Raw genomic sequence first — 23283 nt, 5'->3', positions numbered from 1 at the left:
GCACAGAAAATATTAGACAGTCATATCAGACCATAATAGTGTGACAATAATATTGCAGATCCTGATATTAATTCATATTTTTGCCTCTTGCTTTTCTTTCTGCATATTTGTAGATAATACAAACAAGTGTAGATGTTCATGGTTCATCATAAATAGAATAAATAAGACTGTCCTTTAGAAGATATTTTGGTTATACATTTCTTTATTGTGTTTTAAATATACATAAAATCCATTACATCAAAAACAGTAGCACTTAATAGACTCGTTTTCCTTTTTTTTTTTTTTTCTGTAGCTATCTAGAATAACACAGAGAAGGTCACACAATTTTACGGAGCTATATAGTTTCATCTGCCAACTGTTTTATATTGATTCGTTTTAATATGTAATATTCCAAAATAAAACCATATTTTATTTTTTATTCAGAAAAAAAAACATGTTCAGTACACACACACACACAGAGAGAGAAAGAGAGAGAGAGAGAGAGAGAGAGAGATGGTCACGTAAATACAGGAGCATGAAGGACACCAGAGTTGTGTATACTTTTCACATCTTAAATGTTTTTTTAAAATAAAGTTTTATATTCAATTACAGATTTACATATATACTGTTATATGAAATGACATTGGAGTAAAGAGTCAGTTCCTTCAGACACATTAAGCAAAAAATATTGTCTGAAAAAAACAATAATTTAACCATCATCATATTGAAAAATAAGCTCCACCAGCACAGAAAAATATGGATGGATTTTGGTAAATAACTTTTCATTTGTACAGCCATGACTATTCACATATGTCTGTGTTACTATGAGTTTCTTTTGTTAAAGCAGAGATGACCGATGCTGGAGAAGAATCTGAGTACGAAAGCAGGGTGGATGTTGAGATGCCAACCTCCAGATGTTGATGCTACCGTCGTAAAAGGTGTTACTAGTGAGCAATTGAGTCTTTTAAACATGACTACAGCTTAACATTGTGTTCTAGCACAGTGTTAACATGCCCTTGTCGACTTCTTCTTATTCAGAAAAAAACATCTTAAGCTATTTATGAAATAAATGAAATAACCCTTAATAGAAACGCGCATTTTGGCGCCCTCTACTGTCTGCAAGACGAATTGTCGATAAAAACCTTTTACTGTATTATGTTCTAATAATATTCAAACGAGAACAAGTGCACTTCAAGTACCCGGATGAGACAGTTATTCAAATATGAAAATAATAATAATAATAATAATAATAATAATAATAATAATAATAAAACGAAGTGAGGAATGGTGATTATTTAGGAAAGGGGGCGGGGCTACCAGGCTCAGACGCTAGATGAGAAGACACACTTGGTGGACAAAACATCTTAGAAATATCTTTTAAATAAGCCCACGTTATGTAATTATATTATTTTCCCAAGCCACACATATCCACTGCAATGTAAAGTGATTTATCCCAAAGAATTCTCGATTCTGATTGGCCAGAAAGTTGATAATAATGCATTCGTTCGAACGCAAGATGTCCCAAAATGTTCTGTACACACACTTTTTAGCAAAATGTAACTTTATTTACAAAATCTCTAAATGATCGCCATTTCTTTGTGAACACACACACACACACACACACAGTCGTCGACCCTTGCTCATGAAGAAACTCAACAGCTACAGCTTCCCGATCCAGCCATGACAATAATTATTCTTTCCTCAAAAAAATTCTTAATGGCTTTCTGACAAAAATATTTATAATATACAGTATATAAACTATGTATGAAAATGATTTAAAGTCATTTGGCTAAAAAGTGTTCATTTCCATCTATGTACAGAGACTTGTGAGACACTATGAGATACATTATCACCTTATTATTTTCTAGAAACCTCTGACAGGGATTTCTGTGGTGATCTTTCTATGGTATTAGGCGCTGACGTGCATTTATTGTTTTATTTTTTTTTTTTTATAAATAAACACGATTTGTACCGCACATGTGATTTTGTTCTGCGCATGCGCGAAATAGTGACACTACTGTTATTATAATCAACTAATAATGTGTGGCCGCAATTTCGCACATGCGCAGTACAAATCGTGTCTCCGGTTCGGATCGAGTAGTGACAGTGGCACGCACCGAAACGTAGCCATGTTTACTCCAACTATACAACATACAGAGAGATTTCCGCAAGCTATTTAATTAGCATGCAAGCTGCCATAGTTAGCAAACGTTATCGTGTGCTGGGGAAGAAAACGGCTAACTAATAGCAGCACGACACGACCAAAAAACTGGGGATCGCGCCACGTAGCCGACACGCATGTGGAAGTCATGAAGTGAAGTCGACAAGGGCATGTTATAGGCGGAAATAAATAAAACAAGAGAGCTGTTCTCCATTCCGCTACCGTTTACAGCTTCATTTCCCATCATCACACTGAGATTTATAATTAATTCATTCTGAAATGGAAAATAAACGCAGCTCATTTGAACGTTTGACGCGAGCACTAGGAGGCGCTGTGATCACGGGCGTTAGCGGCAGTGTTTTGTTTGTTTGTTTGTTTGTTTGTTTTTCATGTGTATTCGTTTCCAGTACAAATCAGACACTCATCAACACATGGGTACTGTATTAAAAGGCTACAAAACGATAGGAGTCCCTCCCTTTTTTTAATTTTTTTATTTATATCACACTTTCCAATTAGAAGGCAGCTTCCTAGCTTGACAAATGTATTGGATGATCGCTGCCCTTATATTGAATTACTGAAAATCTCAAACTGTTAGCAAGCTTCTTTACTTGTCTGTGTTATAATTTGTGCTGTTCAAAATAATTAAAATGCTAAAAGGGGGGAAAAAATGAACATTCTGCTAGGATACTTGATAATGTTCGGCTTGCTAGTTAGCCAACAGCAGTGCTGTGTTTAGCACCAGATATTCAGTCTAGCTTCTGCTAGTTTCAGCTTAAGCAAAACCGACTAGTGAATCAACTGCAAATCCACTGGCTGGAGGACTTCTGGGTTAAAAGATTAAGAATGGTGACCCAAATGCAATGGTTTGTTTTTGGTTTAAACGCTACACAATAAGACAGGTACTTGTTAAACATTGCTGCTAGTACAATGCCTGTCTCCAGAATAAACCAGGTAACGCTGTAGTCATTTTGTCCGTTCTCCAGTGTAATATCCGGATTAATAGTGTAATTTGTTCAGCATTGCCTCCGTTGCTGTGCTTGCTTATTGGCTGAATATAATATGTCTATTTTCAGAACCCTCAACAAGAAGGTTTGGATTACTCAGACAACACGCTGGATAAAATGAAGGTTCAAGGCAAACTGGTATAATCGCGTACTGTATACCTCTTTAAAGGCAAACCTCAGTCCTTGCTTTTTCTCCATCACTCCTTCTTTCAAATCTAAATAAAGGCCAACACTCATAATGATGAGGAAAAAAAGAGTTAAATAAAACTGTCTAGACGGCTGAAAACATTCAGAACTTGTCAAATTCATGATGTTGGCTGGAAACGTCTCTTAGGGTGTTTTCAGACCTGTGCTTTGTTCTGAAACTGGTTGTTACCTATCTATCTTGCATTCTCGCCTTGGCTCGGTTCGATTTTACACGGCAATGTGGTACAGCATACCACAATGTGTTTATGTAAATCGCATGTGAGTAAACTGCCCTCTCATTGGCCAGAATATATCTGTTTATGTTCTAGGGGTTCTGCTCGTAGCACTCATCCATCAAGAAGGAGGGTCAGTTTCTCTGTGACCTCACTGTGTCTAGTTGAATTTAGCAGTTTAAGCAAGCTCCACCTGACACATTAACCCCTAATTCATGTTGCTAGCTATTAGGTCTGTTTAGCTAAACAAACATGCTATAACACACTTCCCATCATGAACTGCTATACAGGTTGGTGTATTGGATGTCCATTTTTGTCCACCAAGATTGCCGTGTTGATATAATGCTAAACGAACCGAACCAAGGGAAAAAAACGTGCCATGTTTTATGAAACAAACGTTCCAAACGAGCCAGGTGTGAAAAAACCCTTACAAAACTCCATGCCACTGTGCTGTAGAACTAACACAGCTCCACTTCCTGCCTTTCCTCCATGTAGTTAGTAATCCTGACGCTGGTATCCTGCAGACCCATCGTACATCCCTTCTCCGTTGGGTTGCTGGTATGAGCCTGTTCCCCCAGGGCTCTCGGGCTCGTCGCCGCTGGTGAAGGCGCTGTATGGAGCGGCGGCGGCATCCTGGCTCGGGTCGGTGTAGTCCTGCGAGAACAGGGCCGAATCCGCCCCTAACTTGAAGCGCTGGAAAGCCAGGAAAGACTGACCTGCCTGGCCACAGGGGATTCGGATTGGAAAGGGGAATGGAAAATGGAAAAGCAAAACAGGGTGTATGCAAACAAAAAAAAGTGAGTGAGTTTATAATATTGATAAAAAAAATAAAACCATGGAATCCGGTTTATTTCATTACGTATGATTTAAACCCACGATCCATGAAAAGAAAATGGTAGCAAAAGTGGAGTAAGTAAAAGCAGGAAGGATAGAGGGATTAGTGTAAGGATGTGAGAGGGAGAGACACAGAAAAGTGAGTGTCATTACTACAGCGTAACAATTAGTGCAGTACAACGTGAAGAGGTCATTATGCAAGCCTTAGTTGTGTATTTATACTGCAGGTACGTACTGAATTCATTTCAACCACAAATGATAAAAAAAATAAATAAAAATAAAAAAAAAAGATTTAGTTTACAAAACCTGGTTAAATTGCTTTCATGGAGCCTCAAACTGGAATACACACATTCATTCCTCAAATCATTAGCAGGAGCATTTACAAAAAAAATAATAAAAAATAATAATAAATTATACATTCATGAAAATGCAGTTAGGTCAGAAAAACATCTGTACCTGTTAGGAGATTAAATACAGCATAACCGGTCAGTGTTGCCAGATTGATAAAATTTGGGATGGTTTTTGATGCAACTGGCGGGTTTTTATTTTTGACTATAAACATGATATTTTATTAATTTTCCATTCAAACAAACTTTACAATAAAGTGTAATATGTAATGTTGATATTTTAATTATATGGTTCAGTTTAGCCAATAGGGTTCAGCAGAGTCCTGTCCAGTCAGACTTCAATCCTGATTGGCAGATCTTTATACTCATTAAGCTGATATCACAAAGTTATTAGCAAAGCTGTAAGGGTTTTTATCATCATCATGCCAAAATGCGGTAAATATAGAAAGTCCTACCGAAAAGATGGGAGAGCGACCCATGTGTGTGCCCTTTGCACTAACCCATTTGCTTTGGGTTTTCTGTTTGTTATTGTATTAATTATCACAGTATGCATTTTGAGCTGTTATTTGTTTAAAAATATTTTTTGGGTGGGTTTTAAGCTGTAATTGGGCAGGAAATCTTCAGTCCAATCTGGCAACACTGTAACCGGTAACCTTATAAAATGATTACACTTTTTGTTTACACGAACGACACCACAAGCTGTAATTCTGAGTAATTACTTACGTTCCGATTTGGGGGCGTGTCTGTGAGAAAATATGGACGCAAATGTAAATTTGTCGTTTACTTTATTTTTTTCAAATTAATTTAGAATACAAAAAGACAACATGTGAGAGTAAGTAATCAAGACACCTGATGCGATTATTTAGTCTTTATTTTCTACTATCTGCATTTTTTAGTTAACTATTGTCACTACTCGATCCGTACTGGAAACACGATTTGTACTGCACGTGTGGAAATGAGTCTTATCTGAAGTATGACGAAACGATTTAAGGCAGTTTATTTATACGGCAGATTATTTATAATACTGTTGTTATAATACTACTAATAATATAATGTTATATTGGTGGCAAACCTGACTTTCCGCACATGTGCAGTACATATCGTGACAATTATTAGAAGGTACACCGCCATCTTGTTTTAAGCCAAAGTGAATTATGTCGTAATTACGACTTCCCAACTCGTAAATACCAGCTTGAATGCACAGCATGTCTTCAAATTTTAATCCCCACACTCAGAAATTAAATGAAAGACCAAAATAATTCCTAAATGATTCATAACCTTTGTTTTTTCCCTCTTCTTTTTTTAATAAACGCTATTTTTACACAGACCACTAGAGGGCCTGAACGCACAGGCTACAGCATTCTTCACATATAATGCCTTTTATTTGGTCAACACTATTAACCGTTTCCTAGCTAAGCTGAAATTCGTTTATAGCTTAGCTAAAATCCATTTTGAAAATTAATTTGTACTCTATCCGTCACCAGATAAGCTAGTAAACTAGCAAACAACAGTAACTAGCAAACAATAATAAACAACCGTTGCGTGCACAGCGCTGTGGAAATGTTTGTCTAGCTGCCAGTGGCGTGTGTGTGTGTGTGTGTGTGTGTAAGCCTGGGCAAGTATGTTAGCGTGTTAGATATAAGACTGTTGGGGCTGGGGTGGAAACAGTTTGAGGTATTCCTCTTCAAATTTCACTGAGTGTAGCCTTTCCAAAGATAACCATGTAAGCGCTGCCTGAAACACACACACACAGTAATGGAGAAAACAAATGAGCAAAGGATCAAATGCTAGTGCTAAACACAGTGACCACAACAGCTCCACAACAGTTCCAGGAAACCTCTAGCTTAAAGTCCGCAATGAACAGGAGTGTGTGTAGTGTTTCTTTTTGCTGTGGTTTTTTTTTAGAAGTAAGTAAAAGTACAGACCCAGGTGAAGATGGAGAAGAAGGAGAAGGTGATGGCGGCGCGAGCGGCGTCTGCACCCTCCTTCAGCGGATTGTCATCAGGTTTTGCCACCTGCCACTGGTTGGCCATGAAGCAGAAGCCAACAAACCAGACGAAGGACCAAAACGCTGGAGTAATTGAAAGAGAGAGGCAGCGTTTTTACAGATTAGAGACAAAATGTCTTTAAAACAGATTGAACATTGTCTAGCTATAGATTGGTGTACCTAGTAGATATTGTTTAGATGTACAGGGGTGTGCTAAGCAGGAATTGTGTAGCTATAGATGGATATACAGAGTGGACAGTGTGTAGATGTTTATGGATGTACAAAATGGATATTGTGTAGTTAGATATGGGTATACCCTGTGGACATTGTGTAGTTATAGATGGGTGTACACAGTGGACATTGTGTAGCTATAGATGGGTGTACATAGTGTAGTTATATTTGGATGTACAAAGTTGACATTGTGTAGTTATAGATGGGTGTACACAATGGATATTGTGTAGCTATACTTGGATGTATATAGTGGACACTGTGTAGCTATATTTGGATGTACATAGTGGACATTGTGTAGTTATAGATGGGTGTACCTAGTGGACATTGTGTAGTTATAGATGGGTGTACATAGTGTAGTTATATTTGGATGTACAAAGTTGACATTGTGTAGTTATAGATGGGTGTACACAATGGATATTGTGTAGCTATACTTGGATGTATATAGTGGACACTGTGTAGCTATATTTGGATGTACATAGTGGACATTGTGTAGTTATAGATGGGTGTACCTAGTGGACATTGTATAGTTATAGATGGGTGTACATAGTGGACATTGTATAGTTATAGATGGGTGGACATAGTGTAGTTATAGATAAGTAGACATAGTGGACATTGTGTAGTTATAGATAATTGTACACAGTGGACATTGTGTAGTTATAGATGGGTGTACCTAGTGGACATTGTGTAGTTATAGATGGGTGTACATAGTGGACATTGTATAGTTATAGATGGGTGGACATAGTGTAGTTATAGATAAGTAGACATAGTGGACATTGTGTAGTTATAGATAATTGTACACAGTGGACATTGTGTAGTTATAGATAAGTGGACATAGTGGACATTGTGTAGTTATAGATAATTGTACACAGTGGACATTGTGTAGTTATAGATAAGTGTACACAGTGGACATTGTGTAGTTATAGATAAGTGGACATAGTGGACATTGTGTAGTTATAGATAAGTAGACATAGTGGACATTGTGTAGTTATAGATAATTGTACACAGTGGACATTGTGTAGTTATAGATAAGTGGACATAGTGGACATTGTGTAGTTATAGATAAGTGTACACAGTGGACATTGTGTAGTTATAGATAAGTGTACACAGTGGACATTGTGTAGTTATAGATAAGTGTACACAGTGGACATTGTGTAGTTATAGATAAGTGTACACAGTGGACATTGTGTAGTTATAGATAAGTGTACACAGTGGACATTGTGTAGTTATAGATAAGTGTACACAGTGGACATTGTGTAGTTATAGATAAGTGTACACAGTGGACATTGTGTAGCTATATTTGGATGTACATAGTGGACATTGTGTAGTTATAGATCGGAATACACAGTGGACACTGATTAGCTATATTTGGATTTACAAAACAGAAATTGTGTAGCTTTAGATGGATGTACATAGTAGACAATGGGTAGCTATATTCGGATGTACAGAATGAACATTGTGTAGCTTCTGTACTGACCCTTAACTGTGCTAGAATGTGTGTGTCTGTGATGGATAACAGTAAAGCTCAAACTGCCATATTGTGTGTGTGTGCGCGTGTGTGCGCATTTGTAACGGCTCACAAAAGGCTCGTAAAGAACCATTGTTCTTTACTGTTTACTGCATGCTGCCACAATATTTCACGCCTCTGCTTTCAGCACAGCTTAATCCTCCACTAACAGCGGCACAAATTCAGGACAAATCCCACAAACGTGCAGTAATGAATGCTATCCATCACCTTTACGGAAAAGTGAAACAGTCAACAAAACTATACCTTATAGTTAAGTCACTTAATTAGGTAAAGTATTGCAGTATTCTTTACTTTTTAACAATATAACCACCAGTATTTCTGATGTCCTTTCCTTTCAGATCACGTCACAGTGCCGTAGCTTCAGCTTCACGTGGAGATGAACTTCCGAGGAGATGCTCTCACCTGACACCCCGACGTCGGCGAGTACGGCCTTCTTGCGGTCCTTCACGCTGCTGATCTGTGGGAAATACACATCCAGTGCCAAGAAGGCCATGCAGCAGATGAAGGCCAGAGTGCCCATGCCTACTGCGTAGTTGCAGGCGTTCTGGTTCCGGTTGAAGACGCAATACTCCACCACCTCGTCCGGCCTGTTCACGTAGCCCTCGTTAGCAATGCAGCCAAATATTACTAACGAGAAAAGCTGAGAGAGAGAGAGAGAGAGAGAGAGAGAGAGATCCATAAGTACTTAGATTAAATCGCATCAATCACATACTTATTTATTTACTATTTAGAAACATGTACAGATCGAATAGTCAGATATTCATATGATTTGTTTGCTAGTTTGGATTTTAAGATTTTTTCTGAAAGCAGTAGGAAAAGCTTTAACTCTTATCTCAAGGAGGAAACTAACTATTTATATAACACTCGCATCACCCTGAAGGTGAAACTACCAGAGAGTTTCGGGGAGAATTTCTCTGAAGCAGGTGGCGCTTATTTTAGAAGAACAGATGGGGTTCGGGGTGAGAAACGGATGCATAGAAGAGTTACTGATGGAGCAGAAAGCGTGACCGCAAGCCTCGCTTCCTCTTTTTTTTCGCTTTAAATTAAATAGACGAGGTCAGCTTAGGCTCTGAACACTAGAGGCTTGTTTTATCGTTGATCGATCCGGACGGTCAGGAATCCTCCAGTGTTAATGTGGGATATGAACATAAATGATCCGGAACAATTTTACCTTGAACCTCACTTTTCGTTGTTCATAGCCCTCATCACGTCCCCCACCCCATTCCACACCCCACCGCAGTGCTGAAGCTGGAAAAGTTTCAGAAGTTAATCACTGGACCCACTGCCTACAGGGAAGCGTTTAGTTTTGCCTGAGGGAAAGATTACTGTTTTAGTGTATGTGTGTGGGTGTGTGTATTGCGCCCTAGGCATTTGTTTGCCAACAGTGCCAGGGATGTGTGTGTGTGTGTGTGTGTGTGTATAGTGATCAGAGAGAAAGTGGTGGGTGCCTCTGGTGGGTGCCGTGGTTTGCACAGCTGTTGACTGCAGCTCCGACATTAAAGGACACCTAACTGTGGAGTGATGGAAAGTATGATCCCTTTCTATCTCAGTGTTCATCTCTCTCTCTCTCTCTCTCCTGCTCGGTCCCTAACACATACACACAAACACATGAACTCTCTTCCATCTATCATGCTGTCTTCTACTACAACTTGTTACTTAGTACAAGCCTTCTGACTACAAAAAAACCCACGAAGACCCTGGAATTCCTTCTCAAGAACATCAGGTATTCCAAGTTTGGGCAATGATGACTTATCAACAGTCAATGAAACAAGAGCAGTGGTGGCTCAAGTGGTTAAGGCTCTGGGTTGTTGATTGGAGGATCGATGTTCAAGCCACAGCACCACCAAAGTCCAATTCTGGTCAATTGAGCAAGGCCCTTAACCTTGAAAGTATCATAGCTGCCCCTGTGCTCTGACCCTGACTTCCTCAGCTGGGATATGTGAAGAAAAGAATTCCACTGCTGTAATGCATGTGTGGCGATAATAAAGGCTTTGTGCCCACTTCAGATCAATCAGCATAGATATATAAACTGACCGTACAGTTTAATACACATCAGTTAGGACTTTAATACATTATAAACTCATTATCAGTTATTTTAACTCACAAGAGTGTTCCTAACATAACACACTCTCTCGTGGAGATGTTCTTTTTGTTTCTCCACATAAGCCGAACGCAGCACTGAAGACGGATGGATGAATTAAATAAACAGGATGAATAAAGACCAATTCAGAGATAATCTCATGATGCTGCTTATACTCTTTTATTTCATCCTCCATATTGATGTAATGGGAATCCCAACGCTAACCCAAGACTGAATTTAATATCTATTATTTCATGGTTATAGATATTATACACAATGCTGCCTTATAGTAACAGACTGCAATCACTCTTTATAATCAGAAGCTTTCTTTTTTCTTTCTTTCTTTCTTTCTTTCTTTCTTTCTTTCTTTCTTTCTTTCTGTCTTTCTTATTCATACATTCTTAATTCATGATAATAAACATTTTCTTTCTCTTTTATTCTATCACCATTCATTCATTCTTAAATAATGACATTGAAAATTTTCCATTCCTTCCTTCCATCCTTCCTCACTTTCATTTTCTTCCTTCATTCAGTCATTCCAAACTTTCATTTCCTTCCTTCCTTCCTCACCTTCATTTCCTACCTTCCTTCCTTCCTTCCTTCCTTCCTTCCTTCCTCACCTTCATTTCCTTCCTTCCTTCTTTCCTTCCTTCCTTCCTTCATTTCTTTCCTTAATTCCTTCCTCACCTTCATTTCCTTCCTTCATTCCTCACCTTCATTTAATTCCTTAATTCCTTCCTCACCTTCATTTCCTTCTTTCCTTCCTTCATTCCTCACCTTCATTTCCTTCCTTCCTTCCTTCCTTCCTTCCTTCCTCACCTTCATTTCATTCCTTCATTCCTTCCTCACCTTCATTTCCTTCCTTCCTTCCATCCTTCCTTCCTTCATTTCTTTCCTTAATTCCTTCCTCACCTTCATTTCCTTCCTTCCTTCCTTCCTTCCTTCCCTGTTTCGTCTAATGTACACAGAAACACACATACATTTCTTTAAAGCTTTTGTGGGATCAAAATGTTCCATAATGATTCAAATATGTGAGCATCCTCAGAAAGAACAATTTAGCAGCATGACTCACTCTTTGTGTGTGTGTGTGTGTGTGTGTGTGTGTGTTCTAAACATAAACCCCATGCCCTCTAGCATTCATCAGTAAAGAATGACAGTTTCTTTAGGTCTGCGCTTCTGTGTCATGCTTACTGTGCACAAATAAGGTGCTGCATTATAAAACTACAGTACTGACCTCTTACGTCATAAGGTATTTACTGACCGGCTGGACTGAGAAAAGAAAAATTTTTTTAGTAAAACTGCTTAGCCATAGGTTTAAAATGTTTTACTAGCTGCATAAGAAGATAGCAGCAGTATACTTTCCACTTCCCATATAAGAGATCTCTGCTGAAATCGAGTATTTAAACGTACATTATAGACATATCTCTGTAGCCTGGCATACACATACTGTAATACATCCCATAACCTTGTACTCCAGTACATCCGATTAAATGCACACTATCATCTAGTGCTGCTAATATCATGAACAGCAGATACGCTAATTCCTTTCCACTTGTTCCCTTTTTCTACCCATCCTGAGGCATCTAGAGATCGTGCCAGCTCCAGTAGACAGAGGCCAACCCTGTGAGGATCCTGAGGCATCCAGAGATGGACCAGCTCCCAATGAGTTCTGCTTCATGAGGATTTGGGTATTCAAAGCAACACTTCCAACCCTATGTGGACTTTGAGGATGACCACAACCTCTTAATTAATACACACACTAACATTCTACATATGCTGTATCTGCCTCTGACTTTACATGACTGCAGAAAGGAGTTGCATTGTTGATATCACACTCTGGTGTTTAGAATAATTTATAATCACACTCTGCGGGGTCACCGAGATGAGGATGAGGATGAGAGTTTCTTCCTCATACCATCTAAGGGAGTTTTTCCTCGTCACAGTCGCCTCAGGCTTGCTGACTAGTGATGATTTTGTCTAACGTTGTCTAACGTTTCTTATGTTCTGTAAAGCTGCTTTGAGACAATGTTTATTGTTAATAGCGCTATGCAAATAAAATTCAATTGAATTGAATAGAATATTTAAAAAATAAAATAAAATCGATCACACTGTCAGTGTGAAGGAACAGATTGATTCTCGTTTCCGAATTTCAGATCACACAGCGATGTTCACTGTATCCACTTTCTTTGCTCTGAATGTTGTGTTTTATTTGCCCCTGACCCCTCCTCTCTCTGTCCGTCCTCCTCTATTCGCTGTCATGTTAGTACACTCCGTCCTCCACAGTCACACACACACACACGTCTGTGTGTGCATCTCTGAAATCTAATGTTTCCACACTGTATGGTCAAACGCTGTATAACATTACAGGCGCTGTAAGATGAGCAAAGTCAATCTGATCCATTTAGACAATCTGCTTCATTCAGTCATTGTGACAATCTGACCCATGCTGTGGGACGAGTACGAGAATAAATAGAGCGCAACATCTGAAACCTGAAGGTGAACCGGACGCTTTTGTGTGACCTCCTGAACTTTTGACCAACGGATTGTTGTTGAATCAGCTACTAGCTAAAATTAGGCAGATTTTTCCTTTAATTTAACTGTGCCCACATATTCTGGCTTCACTTATCCTCTTGGATTAAAGCGGCACCGCTAAATGAAAAACAAATTTCGTCAAGCTGATCGCGGGTTTCTATCAGAATGACCCCGCCCCCCCATCTTCAGCTCACTGAATGGATTAACGAGGATGAATAAAAGAGATTAGCAGAGATGTGATTTTGGTGCAATGTGTTAAACCTACTTAAACTACGTTATTGCATACATACTTTATGAACATTTAGGGATTTATTATAATGATTATAATGACATCCACTAGATGGCACATCACAGCCATAACGTCAAATGCTCTCTTAATCCTTTCTGCTGTTATCGTGATCGTTGTCATGAGCTGCATCTCAATCATATATTCAAAAATGTACAAAAACCCAAACTCTTAATGCAATGAATAAGAGGCTTTTAAAAGTCAACCATTCTCTTTAAAAGGTTAGTGGTTAATACAAAGTGAAGGACATTACACGAATATGCGATTCGAAACCCGACACGGTCACGGACGCCATGTGTCACAATGCTATCCGACCCCTACTATTTATGTTGGTATTGTACCAGCTTAATATCTAGAGCACAAATGATGCTACAAACCTCTGCAGGGTTTGTGTGGCAGCCATTATACATGTTTGTCTGCGTGGTTGAAAAGAAGTATAATCAACTTGTAATGAAAAGTTGTGTACTATGCTGCAATGTGTATTACCTCTACAATTATTACTGAAGTACACTGGATTTAATCATATCATGAGTAGAAATATTAAGGCGAATCCACCTGTGGCAGCGTGTCCTAGCTCTGAGAAAAACAGTTGAGTTTTGTCTGGTTCTTTGCAGTTACTTTGAGTCAGGATAACACAAAGTATAGGCTGTTTCTCTCTCTCTCTCTCTCTCTGTCATTTCCCCTGTCAACCATTTCTGATTTTCCGGTCCATACCACCCCTGCATGATAAGTCTGTCTCCGGGTGATGATCCCATTGCGGCACAGGAGAATTATGGGATAGCGTGTGCGTCAGCAGCATTGCGCCTGTGGCTGTGTCACCATGTTGCCATGGCAACACATAGGCCTTGTAATGATGGGGCTGAGAAGCAGACTGTTTGTGTGTGTGTGTGTGTGTGTGTGTGTGTGTGTCTGTCTATTATAGGCCGTGTCCGACTGATTTGTGTCCTGGTTTTCGCTACGAAATATGCAAGCCGACTCTGTAAATGAACATACACTGATCTTAATTAGAACGCCATCTTAAACCCTCTGAGAACGTAGTACCGAGTGTTAAAAGCGTCTTTGTGATACTAATACGTCTTTTACTGTGTATTTACTAAAAATACATGCAATTTAATTACCAGAAAGAAGCTTTAAAAAGTGCTGTTTCTGCCTGATAAGAGTTTGGTGGGTGTGTCACATTACACAGCATACTGATTGACAGCTGTGTCTCTAAACAAACCTGATGTGCTGGAAAAGAGTGTAGGTAAGTACGTGGTGACAGGCGAAGCTCACAGAAAGCAGCGAAAATATCAAAATGCAAGGAAGGAAGGAAGGAAGGAAGGAAATGAAAGTGAGGAAGGAAGGAAGGAAGGAAGGAAGGAGGGAAGGAAGGAAGGAGAAAATGCAAGGAAGGAAGGAGAAAACGGAAGGAAGGAAGGAAGGAAGGAAGGAAGGAAGGAGAAAATAAAAGTGAGGAAGGAAGAAAAGAAGGAAGGAAATAAAATTTTATATTCCTACTTCCGTCACTATTCAACAGAACTTGCCTACTCAGTGCACGTATGGTTCAGTTGAACGGTTTAATGTTACCCTGGGTGTCCCTGTTGTTTCCCTACAGCACAACAAGATCCAAGTTCATATTTTTTTAGTTCAGAGACTAATACTAATACAGTACAGTAACTTTTTCTAAATAACAAAGTGCTAATTCTAGTTCTAGGTGAAAACGTAGGTGTTTTGCCTTAGTTTGAAGACAGGCAGTGACTCAGCTGTTTGGACAGCCTTGAGGAAGTTTGTTCCACCACCTAGGTGCCAAGACAGAGAAGAGCTTTGATGCATATCTTCCTTGCATCAGACCCTGTGAGATGGTGGGTCCAGCCGAGCAGTGCTCGAGGCGATAGGGAACGTGGTTCAGAGTGCGGTGTGAGAAGGCAAGAAGGACAGTTGGTTGCCCAAGGCTGAGTGCACTGACAGATGGCGAGATCTGAGACTTGTCCAGAGAGTTTGGAACAACTGGAACTGGCCATAAGCTAGAGCTAAGCCGATAGATCATTTCAGTGGAGATTTTAATGGAAAGGGGGATGAATCCTCGCACCACCATGATCACTGGGTTAGGGGTCGATTCTGCACCCGTCCTGCGTGTGCATGTTCTTCATAGGTTTCCTCCCGAATCCAAAGACATATGTTGTAGGCTGACAGGAATCTCAAAATTGTCTGGAATGTGTGAATGGATGTGTGTGATTGTGCCCTGTGATGGGTTGGCATCCTGTCCAGGTTGTCCCCCGCCTTGTCCCCCATCTGGATGGATAAATTTTGGCCCCAAATTGAGTCTCACACAAAACTTAACCAGAAGAAAAGAGTAGAAATAAACACAATACAGAAATCACCAAAGAGAAACAATACAGTTCTTTGAATTGCGTCTGGCAGCAAATTCACCACAGAAGCTATAAATAACAGCAAGGCGCTAATTCCGAAAATAATTAGATCTTCTTTCAGAATATTACTTATAGTTATGATAAGCACTGCATAAATTTAACACAGTACTAATTAAGGCAGCTTGCTGCGATAACCTTATTAGAGCTTGTGTCCGCAAACTATTCTCCGCTCTAATGCGTGGTACAGTGGCACAATTATTAGTTGTTACTAAATACAAATAACACAGAGAACAAACATACACAGCCACATCATCCAGGTCTCTGGAGGAAATGGAAACGAGCCCTTGAACCGATCAATCGTTCGTTTTGCTGTGTCTCGTGATCATCCTGTCCCATCTCAGATGCTTCGGATGAGATTCCATGAATCCCAGAGTTCAATAAAAGAATGTAGGATGACTATTATGTAAGTTATATACACCGATCAGGCATAACATTATGACCACCTGTCTAACATTGTGTTGGTCCCCCTTTTTGCTGCCAAAACAGCCCTGATCCATCAAGGCATGGACTCCACTAGATCCCTGAAGGTGTGTTCAGAGTGTATCTGGAACCAAGATGTTAGCAGCAGATCCTTTAAGTTCTGTAAGTTGCAAGGTGGGGCCTCCGTGGATCGGACTTCACTGGTAGGAGATTAAAAGAAGAATCTATTTTTGCCAATTTAAGTAGTTTTCCGGAAACTTTGCAAGCTGCAGCAAAGCAAAATCAAGCATTTTTGTTTCTGCAACAATAACGAAAATGCTCTATTAAATCCTGGATGGACTGGGATGTAATCAGGGATGGCACAGCCAATGAAGAATGTACCTAATTTTTATCCGTGTATAATACAGTTCCATTTAATCTTGTGATTCCTGTAATCAGTTCTAGCACCTATAAACAGCCACTATTCCATCACTAGATTTCAGTCGTTTAGTTGTTCAATTATCAAAAAGCTTGATCCCAGACGTCAAAACTATTGCCTGTTAAGGGAAGTATTGCTAGACAAGAAAATTCAAAAAAGAAGTATCATTATGACCTTTTAGGGCTTTCATAGAAATGACATCAAACTGTGCATTATTAAAAAAATGAAAATAAAATGATGACGCACGTTATTATAGTCAAGTTTCTTGCAAAATTACATGGAAAGTCAGCGAAACACTGTTTTTACGGACGCTTACTAGCTAACACAGCTTCACAGCTCCAGTGCAAAACTAAGGAAGGAAAAATCAGCAGACTTTTTGTGGACACTGCATAGTGTAGTGTACAGTACATCATTTGGAACACAGCTATAGACTTGGTTTCATGGCACCGACACAGAATAAGCCTTTAGATTTCAATCTAATAACAGTTACAGTGTAATATAGTACAATATTAACAGTTCACTCATTGGACAGATTATTAGGTACACCTTGCATATAGGACACTTAGTAGTTCTATAGTTCTTCTTCTGTAGTCTGTCTGTTTGCTATGTGCAATGGACAAATAGATTATTTTGGATTTTTGTAGAACTGAGTGTAACAGCACCACGGAAAACTGGGAATAATTTGACAATCGTGAAAAGTAAGACTGGGGCTGATTTCCTTCTAGTCCAGACTGTAGATTTATTAAGTCAAGTGATTCCTTAGATTATTTAGATTTGATCTCCATTTGGACTGATGATTGTCTCATTTTACGACAAAATTCTTATAGAGGTAGAAGTAGTCCAGTGCCACGTCAACTCCCGTCTGTGAACTCCAACTCCCACAACACACCACAGCATACAAACACTCACCTCCTGCACGTTCACGGTCTCCAGAGTCCTTTTCACACACACACACCTGTTACCAATTACACACTCACACACTCATTCATTCACACAAAGTTACACTCAGGGTGCCTTACCTGAATGTGCAAAGCCTTTAGTCTGTGTAATGAGGTCCTGGTTTGTTTTTGCTTCCTTTTTTATCTCACCTACATTGTACTGTTAGCCGATCGCCTGTCCTATTTCCTGTCTCTTGAATCAGAACAGTTTATTCGGATCATCAGCAGTTTGCTTGTATCTGTCTCAGCCTGCATGGTGTGACAGCCAGTGTATAAAATACACAAAATGTTCAGTGTGGCTGGAATGCACAGATGCATACTTAAATAAAAATAGAATAAACAATAGATAAATATTCTGATAAATATATATATTAATTGGTTACTAGTTTAATGTGTCATATTTGGTATTCGGCAGGAACACATCATGAACCCAGTCTCGTTAGAGGCTTCACTTAACACTTAGAAAAAAGATTAAATCATGATTTGCTGTGTATCTGTCCAGAAAAGGTGAAAGCTATTATATGCTTCCTCTGAGACATGTCTGTGAAGGCAGCCGAATGCATCTTTTCAACCTGGTGCTCATGCTGCATCACAGGGCAGTAGAACACCCTGTAGGCACCCTGCTCACAAAAACCTGTGACCGGAGAAAGTATGTTACAGATCCCTCCCCGAGAGCATGGGCGGGTTTGTTTTCTTGGACTCTCTTGGACCACAGATGGCTATGGTATCTTCTGGTCAATCTTCAAACAAAATGGTACAAACTTCTTTTGTGACAGAGCGGTTCTTAAGGACGCATAATGTTTTTCCCCCACATAATTTTTATTGTGGCCTTGATAGTTTTGACAGATAACAGATTTTAGCTCTCACGTGGGACCTAATCAGATGAGTGGTGCTGCTACGAGTGAATCAGGCACAGATGTGTTACTGTAGTTATTAAACACTTTCTGCTGAAATCCAGCCAGCAATAAGCATATAGTCAAAAACCGAGAAATGGTTAATGTGCATAAGGATCATTTACGAAGAAAGAAAACAACACATTCATTTCCAAACTTCAGTAGTCTCCATAGTCTACAAGAAAAATAAACACGAGGGCAGGAGCATCCTCCTTTGCCTCAGCTGTTGATTTTCCTCCCTTTGGACACAATTAGACTGCTCTAGAGTGGCATGATGAAGTCGTATAGGTTTATAAAGTGTGTGTTCATCCTGAATTAAATGCACGCGATATGACAGCGTCCTTTCATCATGGCCAAGACGTACATGTTGACCGCGAGCTGGCTGTCATTCTGCACGCGCCCTGATCAAAAACATCATCCATCCTTAAATAAAAGCAGCCTAATAATCACAACCACCCTATATAACAATTCACCTTGATGTGGCCCCCTGAATACACTGACTCTTTAATGCAATCAAACACCAGGCTACTGAGGGCATGCGATGCGTAAACACTGCGAGTGCCGAGCGCGCGACTTCCTTAACGCGCTGGCCGTCTGCATTATTTTGATTAACAAAATAAACACAAAAGCCGGGGGGTAAATTGTTGATAAAGCTCTCGTGCTCACCCAGGAAACCATGCGGAGGACGGTGTGAGGCTGCTGGAGGAACGTGAGGAGGTCGAAGGCTCCTCCGGCCCTGGCCGCTCCGTACGCCGTACCCTCCATCTTCCCCGAGACAGAGATGGACTCAGAAAAAAAAAGAAAACAGGATGATTGCACTCGCTCTCGCGTGAACGCGCAGGCGCACCTTCCAGCGCGCGACAATTATCGTGAGCGCGCAATCCTTACGGCGTGCCCGGCGCGCTTGATATGTTTTACTAGACATTTTATTTACTGTTAAGGACTTGATTTCTCATCACTGCAGATACTTCACACAGCAAAATAATATTTTTATTTATTATTTAAAGTACCTTAAACAATACACGCTAATTTCAATTGCTGAGCGAATAAAATTACGCTGAATTGATAATATTGATATAAACACAATTTATATTAATTACGTAAATATGAAGTGAAGCTTTTATTTAATCATATTTTTTTTAGATTTTAAACTTGTTTTAGTTACTAAAAAGTATTATTGCTATTTGACTATATATATATATATATATATATATATATATATATATATATATATATATATATATATATATATATATATATTCAAGATGGAAGAGAAAATGGAAAAGAGAAAGAAAGAAATATATACTCTAGAAAAAAATATAAAAATAAACTGAAAAGAAGAATACTACATACATGTGTTTTTGTACATTTTGTACATACTACATACATTTCATTTTTGTGAGCTTTAATAACTCAAATAAAACAATAAAATATATATATTTGTACTTATTTCTATTTTTAATTCATCAATTTGTTAGCTACTTTACACCAAAACATGTTGATACTAGATGTTCAGTATCTTAAAGTCCTTTGAACGACACTAAGTATTTATTTAAAAAGGACACTGAATACACAAAATGTTTTATATATTGTGCAAAACTAATCAAAAATTAAAATAAAAGTAAAAAGACTCTCAATTATAATACTTTCAGTCATTAAAAAATCCTTTTACGACCACTAGTGGTGAAGGAGGTCAGTACTGAACCACAAGGCAAGCAGCGCGCATGTGCTGCGTCACCTCACCTAACAGCCAATCGTATTGTAGAATTTGCCCTCGTGCTGTCGATTGCACCAATGGAAAACGGCACATTTCAGTTGCTTAGCAACGCACTTGTGTGCAGCTGTCCCGGGGAGGAGGGAAAAGAAAACAACTCGGGTTAAACTCTCTTAGAATTCGGTTTTAATAATAATAATCATCCAGTTTTTATATAAAGCAATATATATATAGATTTACAGTTTATTACAGTATTATTTGCGCCATGGTGAAATTACGAGCAAGGTGTATTCTTGTCGGTAAGAACAGTTTCATCGTATATAGATTAGCTAGCTAGTTAGCGCGTGTTTGTTGTGGCTGTGTCCTGAACCACTTCACGCACTAAAGCAAAGGGGACTAGAAACAAACAGCTTTCTCCACCCTTTGTAGTGCACTATATGTTCAATAGGGAGGAATTTAACATTTAGGCTGTGTATTTTTATTTTAAAAACGTATGAGACTTTTTATTTTCCAGTGCCTCTTTGGGTTGTTTATCACTACCACGTGCAGCTTGATGGCTCATTACATTATTATACATATTACTCATGGACTTGCACTAAAAAGTTCCTCATTTTCATTAGTTCATAGTAATCCACAGCATTTTGTCAGCCATTTATCAGTAGGCACATGGCTTTTTTTAGACTTGAGGTCAACTCTGCGAGGATCCTGAGGCATCCAGAGATGGACCAGCTCCTAATGGGTTCTGCTTTAGGTATTCAATGCTTTAGGATTTAGGTATTTAATGCAACGCTGCCAACCCTATGTGGACTTCGAGGACGACCACAACCTCTTAATTAATACACACACTAACATTCTTCACATGCTGTATCTGCATCACACATCTGACTGTAGAAAGGACATTGTTCATAATCACACTCTTCAGTGTTTAGAATCATTTATAATCACACCCTCCAGTGTCACCCACATGAGGATGAGGTTCCCTTTAGAGTCTGGTTCCTCTCAAGGGAGTTTTTCCTTGCCACAATCGCCTCAGGCTTGTTCACTAGGGATGATTTTGTCTAACATCTAGGACTTTTTTTCCTGTGTTATATTTTTGGTTTTTTATGTTCTGTAAAGCTGCTTTGAGACGATGTTTAGCGCTATACAAATAAAATTGAATTGAATTGAACTTGTAAATGATGCTGTAGAACATCCACAAGACACGATCATTTCTTTTATTGCTTACTTTATAACAGTTGTTAGAAATTGTCCTTTTCATTTTCTTCCCCTGAAGAATTTCTCATGCGGAAATGTACTTACTTTTAAAGTTGATTAATTTCCTATGACGGCGCTTCACCAGAGTTTTCCCTCTTATTCCACTGCAATTTGGCAATGATTAATTAATTAAAGGAAGACATGTTATCATCTTATCAGATTAGTTCATCATTTGTGTGTGTGTGTGTGTGTGTAGGAGATGCAGCGGTAGGAAAGAGCGCCTTGTCTCAGATGTTCAGCAGTGATGGTTCCCACATCCAGAAGAACTACAGCATGGTGAGAACCCCGTTTCCAAGGCATCATTGACCCCTGGGGGATGTGGTAGCTTAGTGGTTCAGGTTTTGGGCTATTGCTCAGAAGGTTGTGAGTTCAAATCCCAGATCCACCAAACTTACCAGTGCTGGGCCCTTGAGCTAGGACCATAACTCTTAATTGGTCTGTTGTTTAAAGACAAGCTCAAATGTAAGTCACTCTGGATAAGGGTGTCCACAAAATGTAAATGTTTTATTTTAATAACAACAATTTAAACCATCTGTAATAAGCACTTCATTAATAACAGGCTGGCCCAGATATCATAAACCTTATCTAGTCTCTAGATATCACAGAAATCTCTTTGAGCTCCACCCTGTTCCTGAAAGAGTATTTGTGGAAAGGAAATCAGCACAGAGACCCCGCCATCAGGGTTGCCAGATCTGCAGAATAAAAAGCCACTCATTCTCATACACAGATATTAAAGCATAAAATCACGATCATCATCCCGAAAGGATATTCTAATATTTACATGCTGAGAGTCATAGGTATAAAAATGAGTACAGGGATGGGTTGTGCTGAATTGTGAGTCTGTGATGATCATTTTGCTATATTTAAATAGTTCCCTATGAAATTAACTAACATTCCCTTGGGAATATGTTAATTACTAAGATACGGATTTAAAGCCTCATTAGAGCTTTTTATTTTTTTATCTTTCTCCTGCGTAGTTGGTTATTTCACTGGCTTTATAGTGTAAAATATCATTTTGTGTATTGTGGACATTTTGAGAAAGATAATTTACCTTAGCAAGTAAACTGCAAGTGAGTGGTTCAACTCCAGGAACTGAAATGCAAAGTCATGATCTTTATAAGTACCATAAACACTGTAGATCAAATGGACAGTACCTCTGAGATTATGAAAGCATGTTTGTTTGGCCTAAAAGTTTTTTATTTATGTGGCATGGTTTTGAGTTTATATTATGTAGGTAGAAATCAATGAACGATGGAGCAGTCACTACAATCAAAACAAAATGTTTTATTCCTGACATCCCAGTGTTTTTTTTCCTCTTATGTCAAAGCAGTTCACCAACAATTAATTTTTTTTCATGTTTTTGATGAGCAGCATGTTAGATTTAACCATTTTTCATTACAACGTCCCCAAAACAAGGTAAATTCTGTTTCAATTTAAATCTTTCCTTTGTCTCTTTATTATAATCAGATTTGTATAAATGTTTGTAAAAATCAAACATACACTATTTTGCCAAAAGTTTTGGGACGTCATGCACGTGAATGTAATATGGAGTTGTCCCACCCCTTTTCTGCTATAACAGCTTCAACTCTTCTGGGAAGGCTTTCCACAAGGTTTAGGAGTGTGTTTATGGGAATTTTTGACCATTCCTCTAGAAGCACATTTGTGAGGTCAGGCACTGATGTTGGATGAGAAGGTCTGGCTCACAGTCTCCGCTCTAATTCATCCCAAAGGTGTTGAGGTGCAGGCCAGTCAAGTTCCTCCACACTCACTCTCTCATCCATGTCTTTATGGACCTTGCTTTGTGCACTGGTGCGCAGTCATGTTGGAACAGGAAGGGGTCATCCCCAAACGAA

General features: G+C 39.0%; 2 protein-coding genes across 3 annotated transcripts in view; one reads left to right on the top strand and one right to left on the bottom strand.

Annotated features, from left to right (window-relative positions):
- Nucleotides 1-182: 182 nt before the first annotated feature.
- LOC131361587 (synaptogyrin-1-like) lies at nt 183-19287 on the bottom strand. 2 transcript variants are annotated; one of them, XM_058402874.1, is made up of 4 exons: nt 19129-19287; nt 8890-9127; nt 6670-6815; nt 183-4283 (listed from the first exon to the last, which is right to left on the bottom strand). In XM_058402874.1, the coding sequence occupies exons 1-4, from the start codon at nt 19225-19227 to the stop codon at nt 4059-4061; spliced, it is 708 nt and encodes a 235-aa protein (XP_058258857.1). In that variant the 5' UTR covers nt 19228-19287; the 3' UTR covers nt 183-4058. The 2 variants fall into 2 exon arrangements, with proteins under 2 accessions (XP_058258857.1, XP_058258858.1); XM_058402875.1 differs by lacking the exon at nt 183-4283 and adding an exon at nt 5513-6478.
- A 1011-nt stretch (nt 19288-20298) lies between these two features.
- Nucleotides 20299-23283, top strand: part of ift27 (intraflagellar transport 27 homolog (Chlamydomonas)) — an 11584-nt gene continuing 8599 nt past the window's right edge. The window contains exons 1-2 of the mRNA XM_058402059.1: nt 20299-20475; nt 21627-21706. Of these exons, the coding sequence (XP_058258042.1) occupies nt 20442-20475; nt 21627-21706 (114 nt within the window). The 5' untranslated portion in view covers nt 20299-20441. The remainder of the gene's footprint in view (nt 20476-21626; nt 21707-23283) is intronic.

This window comes from Hemibagrus wyckioides, linkage group LG11 (assembly GCF_019097595.1).
Source record: "Hemibagrus wyckioides isolate EC202008001 linkage group LG11, SWU_Hwy_1.0, whole genome shotgun sequence".
NCBI lineage: Eukaryota > Metazoa > Chordata > Actinopteri > Siluriformes > Bagridae > Hemibagrus > Hemibagrus wyckioides.
This window is presented reverse-complemented; position numbering and strand designations above follow the sequence as displayed.

Excerpts from the sequence above, each read along its gene's own strand:
- LOC131361587 (XM_058402874.1), bottom strand. The coding sequence starts at position 19,227 with ATGGAGGGTACGGCGTACGGAGCGGCCAGGGCCGGAGGAGCCTTCGAC. Across the intron at positions 6,816-8,889 it reads CGCCGACGTCGGGGTGTCAG|CGTTTTGGTCCTTCGTCTGG; the intron begins GTGAGAGCATCT and ends CAATTACTCCAG. Across the intron at positions 4,284-6,669 it reads TCTTCTCCATCTTCACCTGG|GCAGGTCAGTCTTTCCTGGC; the intron begins GTCTGTACTTTT and ends CCCTGTGGCCAG.